The sequence below is a fragment of the Salvelinus fontinalis genome, chromosome 22, assembly GCF_029448725.1.
Source record: "Salvelinus fontinalis isolate EN_2023a chromosome 22, ASM2944872v1, whole genome shotgun sequence".
NCBI classification, from domain to species: domain Eukaryota; kingdom Metazoa; phylum Chordata; class Actinopteri; order Salmoniformes; family Salmonidae; genus Salvelinus; species Salvelinus fontinalis.
In genome coordinates, this window is record NC_074686.1 from 27,641,452 (window position 1) to 27,650,301 (window position 8,850).

General features: G+C 39.6%; 1 protein-coding gene across 1 annotated transcript; it reads right to left on the minus strand.

Annotated features, from left to right (window-relative positions):
* Nucleotides 1-406: 406 nt before the first annotated feature.
* LOC129820119 (homeobox protein Hox-A7-like) lies at nt 407-5,207 on the minus strand. Its single transcript, XM_055877014.1, has 2 exons — nt 4,411-5,207; nt 407-2,745 (listed from the first exon to the last, which is right to left on the minus strand). The coding sequence occupies exons 1-2, from the start codon at nt 4,769-4,771 to the stop codon at nt 2,363-2,365; spliced, it is 744 nt and encodes a 247-aa protein (XP_055732989.1). The 5' UTR covers nt 4,772-5,207; the 3' UTR covers nt 407-2,362.
* Between the last annotated feature and the right edge of the window lie 3,643 nt (nt 5,208-8,850).

The following is an 8,850-nucleotide window of genomic DNA, read 5'->3' on the forward strand; positions in this document are numbered from 1 at the left end:
ATTCATCTTAATCATGCAAATAATTATAATATTGTTATTATCAAATCAAATGTTCGGACATAACCCGTGTAACCCTACAACACAACATTCCAACCACTCTTCTGAAAGCCATCGCTATTTAAAACTAAACAAGCATAGAAAGTTATTTTTACTTGAATGCCCACTCTATTTAATGCATGATTACAAAATCATATCCAATCATGATAAGCAAGTAGTATTCTTACCGTATGTGAGGTGTTCGGGTCTCATGGTGTGTGGTGATGTCACAGGGAGAGGACGGACAAGTGCTGCTGGCGCAAAGCGACCGGATCCCCTGTTCTGACAGCTGGGTCCTGGACGAATCCAAGCGCTCCCGGGATCAGGCAACGACGCACTCAACCCGTCCAATGTGCCAAACCGTCACGAGGACCCCGGTAATGAATCCAAACCGTCTGGTTCCATGAGAAGGGCACTGCTTCCTTGCACTGCGTATAAAATAAACTAAAAAGCAAAACAGCGTTACCCACGACGAAAAGAGATGGAAGAGAAAAAGCTTTTACATTACAGAAAGGGTTGGATGGCAGACACAGGCTTTTAAATGAGTGCGGTTCTATTCTGGAAAAGGAAATTATGTATAAAAAGTTCATGTTCACGGCTCCATGCCATGTGACCAGCGGCGACCAATGGGAAGCCGAGGAGCCTCGTAAAGTTGTATTGCAATGTTGTAAATTTTCATAAACAACAACGGATTTATGACCTAGTGAGAGAGCGACAGGGGGAGAGAGGAGAAAAACAGAGAGGGGGAGAAGGGGGCAGGTCAGAACTAGGCGCCATTTTACCGAAAGGAGGGGGAATGCAGTAATTTCCCCTTCACAATAGGCTACACACACACACACAGCCTGTACAGTCTGTGTCCTCATAGTTAACATACTTTAGTCTCTTTATTAAGCAAATGTTGCATTGGTTTAATCTATTTTTTCACTTTTCATGCTAAATAGACTACGTTAGAAAGAGGCCACCGTGTTATTATGTAATAGCGTAATAGCGTATTTTTAGGCTCAGTATTTCTTGTCATATAAAAACAAATGGCTTAAATGTTAAAATGTTAGAATAACTAAATGAACGTGAAAAGGTAAGATACAATATGTTCACTCATGCCTAATGTAGGGTAGGTAGTACCATCGATTTTGGCATGTAGGTTGTATTTCATAACATTTCGGCTAAAGATTTCATCAATGTATGGTTGGCTTACAGGAAATTCGTTACGAAGCTATTTTTCAAACTGAATGGTTTTGTTTTTATTCGATTACTATTGCATCTTACATAATGTCACAATAAGAATAGCGCAGAGGAAAAGCGGTGAGTGTCGAATGCAAAGTCTATTTACACCAGTCAAATTGCAAAACAAATGCTTATTTCTGAACATTGGACCGGTTCTCTTCTATAGCCTAGATTCAGACAAAACAAACACACAAATTCCCAACTTACAGACTTACAAGTGCAAGCAGACACACTCACGTCCATAAAAATGATATTGACCCTGGGCTATAGCTAGTTAGAATAATTGAAAGCAAAAAAGGAGATGAAAGTACAATAACAACACGACGTTACAATACAGTGTTTATAAGTACTTATGCAGTGTTGACATTCAGTGAGACAGCAGTAGGCTATAGGTTTAGTCTCTGACGTAAAATCTGAGGTAGGGTATACAAATTGGACAATTCATTTTTTTGATTGCTGTTTGGAAATCATGCAAATATCTATTCAAATTTCTACAAATCTCGACCCCAAAAGACAAGCTCTCACAACATTAGACATGATAACAGACAGCAGCGCAATATAACGATAATAAGCGACAGTTAAACATTAAAGCCATATTCACCAGTGGATTCAACATTTGCATTTATTTCGCTTTGAAATAGAGACAAAAAGAGTGCGAAAAAGGTTCCTCGAAGTCAATTGAAACTGGAGGTAAATTCTGAAGTTGCGTGAATGCAACTGTCGCCTTAGGTAGTTCTCTGTTCAGGAATGTAATTTCAGTAGTAAAATATCTAATAGTTCCCAACGATTAACATTAAATATTGTATAACATTTACAGTAGACTTGTTCTACATTCAAAGATCAAATTGAGTTGTCATTGTAATAGCGTAGAGTAAATAGGTAGTATCCGTTCCCTTTCATCTTCCTATAGCCATATGCATTTTATAGCTATAGCCAGTGTTTTCACTAGCTTGTATATATTAAATTAGTGCGTCTCAATTTCAGCCCTGCAAGTCGTTTCCTCAATCAGGCTTCTAAGCTCTGAATAGCATGATCGAACAGAGTGTATCGATTCTGTGATAGTCTACATCTAGAACATTTCCTTATTGACCAATATGAACATTTATGGAGTGCTTCTAATCGCCTCCTTGTCTCCATCTCCTCTTGCAGGGGTTTCTGACGCCACACCGATGGACTGGGAATCTCCGTACTCGGCGTCCTCGGCCTTGGACTGTCCGTCGGTTACCGGATCACTGTCATCATCCTCGTTTACGTCCTCGCTGGTGGCACCGGGGGTCGAGCTCGAGGACTCGTCCTTATGATCTTTCTTCCACTTCATCCTCCGGTTCTGGAACCAGATTTTGATTTGGCGCTCGGTCAGGCAGAGCACTTGTGCTATCTCCACGCGCCTCCGGCGGGTCAGGTACCGGTTGAAGTGGAATTCTTTCTCCAGCTCCAGTGTCTGGTACCGGGAGTAGGTCTGACGTCCACGCTTTCGGTTTGGATCTACAAGAGAAAACGGTTTCAATCTGCTAGGTCCAAGAATAAAAATACTACAAATTGCTCTGCCATGCATAAGACCATGTCCTACACAAGCATGGCATATCAAATCAAATCAAATGTATTTATATAGCCCTTCTTACATCAGCTGATATCTCAAAGTGCTGTACAGAAACCCAGCCTAAAACCCCAAACAGCAAGCAATGCAGGTGTAGAAGCAAATATGTAATAACTCTGATAATATCATGATATTGATAATGACATATGTGACAATTCTGTGATCTTGCATTCATGTATTATTTCTATAGAATTTAATCAATTTATACATAAAAACATTTTGTGTCTGTGACACAGTTTGTGTCTGTGCCATTTTTACTAAGATGTCTTTCTAAAAATGTTTTAGTACAGTCAATGATGTTTTGCCTCATGTAGCCTATATACACTTCAATAAACTTTATTTTTTTTAAAGACTTCCTTCCATTAAAAATATTCCAGCTGGGATTCTAGCCTGTAGCCTACAGCTAATGCACTGCATGCCTCTCCAATTAGAAGCATGTCCACCACTACTAGCTCATACCCACATGGCCCTTAAGCAATTACTACTGCTAGTTTCATTGGTAGGGTATATCTTTATTAAACACTGGCTTGCCTACCAATTCCCTACTAGCCAGAAACTATACTATTAATAGGCTACCACTGCTCCAACCACTGATATTATTTACAACCACCATTAATATAGATTATATCCATGTCTACAAAAAGGTTTCTGAAACTGATGAGGATAATCACATCTGCTACCTCTATCCCATTCAAAAGGTTGAACTGCAGAGCGCACGATCACTGATTTACACTATAACATACAGGTAACTGCCAAAATAATGGAAACCCTTGAGTAAATTAGGGATATAAAGTATAGTGAAAGCAGGTGCTTCCACATAGGTGTGGTTCCTGAGTTAACTAAGCAATTAACATCCCATCATGCTTAGGGTCATATATAAAAATGCTGGGTAGGCCATTATTTTGGCTACCATGGCTATGCCCTCATAGGATGACAATGCCCCATCCACAGGGCAAGTGTGTTCACTGAATGGTTTGATGAGCATGGAAACGATGTAAACCATATGCGATGGCCCTCTCATTCATCAGATCTCAACCCAATTAAACACTTATGGGAGATTCTGGAGCGTGGCTGAGACAGCATTCTCCACAACCATCAATAAAACACCAAATTATGGAATTTCTGGTGTTAGAATGGTGTTGCATTCCTCCAACAGAGTTCCAGACACTTGTAGAATCTATGCCAAGAAGCATTTTAAAGCTGTTCTGGCTCGTGGTGGCCCAAAGCCCTATTAAGAGACTTTATGTTGGTGTTTCCTTTATTTTGGCGTTACATAGTCTGGTATTTTATTGTCACAAAGGGGAGTAGAAGCAGTAAGAAAGCAGAGGCAAAAAGCATTGCAGAAGCGAAGGGATAATACATTTATGGCCACAGAACTCATTACTTGCGTAATAAAAGTTGAACAATTCTTTCCACGAAATACCAATGGCTTCAAGTAATTAATTGCGCCATTAAGACCACGGTAAGTATCCCACGGTTTTGTAGATTGATTGACATTATAGCAGAGCTCTGCAGAAGCAGGTTGGGAAGGAAGGATTCATCTTAGACTGTACCTGATGTTTTCATCCAGGGGTACATTCGGTAGTGTTTGTCCTCTGGCGAGGTGAGGGGCCCCGGCTGGACACAGCTGTCCCCGAACAGACGGCTCTGGTCGAAGGAGCTGCAGTGCAGACTGTGAATGTCCGGCCCCTGGCCATAACCAGGGCTAAACATCGGGTGGCTCTGGTAGATTGCATTGTTGACGTTGTAAAGTCCGGACAGGGACGGTGGGAAGGCAGGGGCTGCGGCGTTGTGAGCAGATGCGGGTTCTTCTCCATCGGGTCCAAGAGTGCACGAACCTATGTCTGCGTTTGGGAAGAAAGAACCGCTCGCCGTATATTTGTTAAAAAGACCATCCACATAATAAGAACTCATATTTTTTTCTCTGTGATTTGTTGGGCCAGAATCTTCAGTGTCGTTTTTACGAGGTAATGTGATATATGACAGCAATACACCCTGGATTTACACCAAACCCCATTTTCCCCAGGACCAAAGAACTCACCCACGTGATCCAGCCCTGTGACCGATGTAGCCAATCACCGGCGGGGCCAGAGATTTCATTATAATGCACAGACTGCAGAGTAGGAGGGCCATTCCATTGTAACAGAGTGATGGTGAGACTCCGAATGTTCACTTTAAAATGTATGTCAAACAAAAAACAGTGGAAATTGATAAAAGTACTCATTGTGCATAGAGTTGTATGATTTATTTAACTTTGAAATCATTGTTTTTTGTTAGACATTTTAAAGTGAACAATCTGAGTCTCAGCATCACTATGTTACCATGGAATTTCCCAGGATTAACACACACACACACACACACACACACACACACACACACACACACACACACACACACACACACACACACACACACACACACACACACACACACACACGCACCTCATAAACACTGTGGGAAGCCTATACATATGAAATTACACAAAATACAATGTCATCAAAATAAAATAAACGTATACTGTTGCATTTAGCCTTTCATAACACACCATACTACACCATACTACACCATAATACACCATAATACACCATAATACACCATAATACCACCATAATAACACCATAATACAATCGTTTTCACCACCTCATAACATCTGTAATTTATACACAACTAAGAGTATAAAACTGCATTGTGTACTCATTCAAAAGGTTTTGTTCAATTCATATAAATACATTTCTCCATGGGTAAAACTGAACTATATGACACAACAAACATCAAAACATGATAATTATATCATAGGCTACAAAGGACTGATCAATTCAAAGTTTAAACATTTTACAACAGTTTCTTTGATATTGTGGTGATTGAAATAATACCATTTACAATTGTAAAGATTTTCAGTTACCATTGTTGCGTTTCAAATAAGATAATATAAAAGTAATTGTTGCAAGTAAGTATAGGCCTAAGTGAAATATTTGAGAATTATTTTGAGTGGTAACCTAATACTAGATTAAGCAAAGTATTAACTCAAAACATCAAAGTTAGGTAAGCAAATTAAATAAGTCAATTTGAATATTTTAGAACTAACAACGTTATTTGCAGAGCTACATTTAAACGTCTACTACTTCTGTATTATTTTTGCTTTCTTGGACGTAGCTCTATGTTGAAATAATCAGATTTATATATATATATATTGAAAAAAATACCATTGAAAAAGACCATTGAAAGTATCTGTCCCTGTTAGCATAGGTCAGTAAATCCCCCAAATAATCCTCCCAAATGAGGTAAAACACACATTTAACGAGGGATATCTACACATATTTATATGCAATAGGCCGTGGCCTAATTTGGTAACGTTTATGTAAATTATTTCGCATTCCACAATGTTATCTGGGAAAAAACACAGAAGAGACAAAAACAAAAAATCTATATGTGGAGTTACTGAGCATATAGCTAACCCATTTAGGCTAATCTAAACACCACCAAACATATGATATTTTAGTACGCCATATCATAATATTCCAAAATTGATTAGCCTAAAGCAAATTGAAGGGCTATTGCAAATATAGAGTAGGGCTATTGCAAAAGTAGAGTATGAACGATAAGCCTATTTGAAAAGGGCAAAACAATTTTCCAATTACTTTACGAATCATATGTACAAAACATTTGTTGAGAAAGCACTACTTATGTTTAGTATTCCTATAGGCCTAAACTAAATATGGAAATAAACACATTTTAACTATAACAGTTAGGCCTTCTAAAAGCCTGATTTCTTTCATTTGACACGCGGAACAACTACGTTTCAGGTTTTTCTGTAGCGTCAAGTAAAAGTTAGGCCTACACGTGCAAATGTTTTTTGTGACTAGACTAAGGCGTACTATTTTTTTTTTTATGTATATTATTATTAAATATTAAATACTGCCGCGGATGTGTCAACGTCTACAAGAGCTAACATCATTATAAAGACTATAATAGCAAGCAACAATTCGAATTACAATGTTATAAAACGAAAATCCAATAGGCCAAAACATGTCAAAATATGTTTATCCGAAAATAATCAGAAAGGGTAAGTGTTCAAACGAGGCCATTTTGAGCCTTGCTATAGAACATCAGCGCCATCCTCTGGTCACTACACGTAGTTGCAGGGTGGAAAAGGTGCAGTGCCCAGAGAACTGCAATCACACCCATTCCCCATTAGGGCCCAAAAACATAAATAAATCACATAATAGGAATGAGATTATTGTATGTGGCTCTCATTGCCTGCAGTTCTATTTCCACATGGAATACAGATTTTGGAGGTCCGATGATGACAATCGAGAATAGTATATCTAAAATGTTCATGTTGGTCTCATCTATACTGAGATTAGGTCTTGACTCATAATGCTGTTGTTTTATTGCCCTTTCTGTTTTTTTCAGCGCGTGAACAGAACACTAGCTACCAACAGAGAAACTGAGAGAGAACTTTCCCAGGCCAGGTACAAACAAAGGGTCGCTCGAGATGACCATGAGTCCGTTGAGCAACAGTCGGGGGAGAGGCCAATAAAGCTGATCATTTCCGCTAGGCCTTTTGTCCATGCTGCAGTCCCACAGAAAAGAGAAAAAACAAATGGGTGCCGAGTTCTGGAAACGGTCTAATTGTGTCTGGACGGCCATAAACCCATTAAAAGTGGAATGCCAGACAGTATAGCAGACCAGGCGTTTTATTGCTATGTCTCTGGCTGAGCCTTTGAAGTTTGGGGTCCATCTGCGTCCTCGAGGCCTAGCGCGTCACAACACCACTACATGGCTCCATACAACTGCAATTTCCTTGTTTTTATTTACTAAAGCTAATATATTCGTGCATTAAAATATATGTTCATGTTTGATGTGAATGATGTTGTCTGATAAAACAAGGGTGGTTCTGTGAGGATGTGGCTTTACAGTTCCAAGGTCCAGTTGTAGCCTATTTCACAAGTAGGCCTATCTGTAATTTCAATTTTTATTGGCTACTCTTTGTCGATATAAATTGTTTGGTAGGCTACAGCGCAAATTTGAGGAAACTTCTCTAGATTTATAATCCAACGGTTTTTGGTGGAAGCAGGCCCACATCAATAGACCTAACTCATTCTTGATACAAATGTTGAATAGAAGCTCAGATAAATTGTAATCTGAATGCCGCCAAAGCTACATTTTAAATAGTAAATCTTTGAACGCTGAATACCTCGACCGCCCTGCTCATGTCGACGGTTTCAAAACATAGCGACCATTATGTGTCCAGAAGCACCAGGACTAAACTGAGCGGTGGTGTCATATCATAGCTGAAGAATACATACACTACATTATTTTAGGCATCAGCTGTCAAAGCTTTCGACATCTTTCTTGTGTTGTGTCCTCTCGCCCTGCAGCGCTTTGCACCCCATAAACGGTTATAGTGGTAATTGTCTTTTATGGCTGTATACAGCTAACAACCTCTACTGCCAAGGCGCGCGGAGCAGAGCAGAGCAGCAAGCGTGCAGCGATCCGCCGGGCCTGCCTGTTTGCCCGGACTACAAACTGTTCGAGCCCCCCCCCCCCCCCCCCCCCCCCCCCCCCACACACACACACACACACACACACACCGTTTTATAGTATGTGTGTGCGTGTGTGTGTGTGTGTGTGTGTGTGTGTTGCGTGCGAGCTTGAAGAAAGGATAACGAAGTGCGCGTTCGAAATATCGAATTCCCCCACGTAAAATGAAATAAATGGGTCATTGTTATCATTTTCTAACACCCCATGAATAGTGTTTTTTGCTAGTATTATTCCAATATTTTGTTTGAGAGAAAATATATGTGCAAACTAATGTTAGAATAGTCCTATACACATTACATTTGGTCAACTACAATACATCTGACTGTCAATAGCTTTAAGAATTTTATCATTTTCTGTTAGAGCATCACATTCATTTGAATTAAATCTTAGACTGAACAGTGACATGCAAATGCACAAGAAATTATATAATAATTCAACGTGGCTGCATT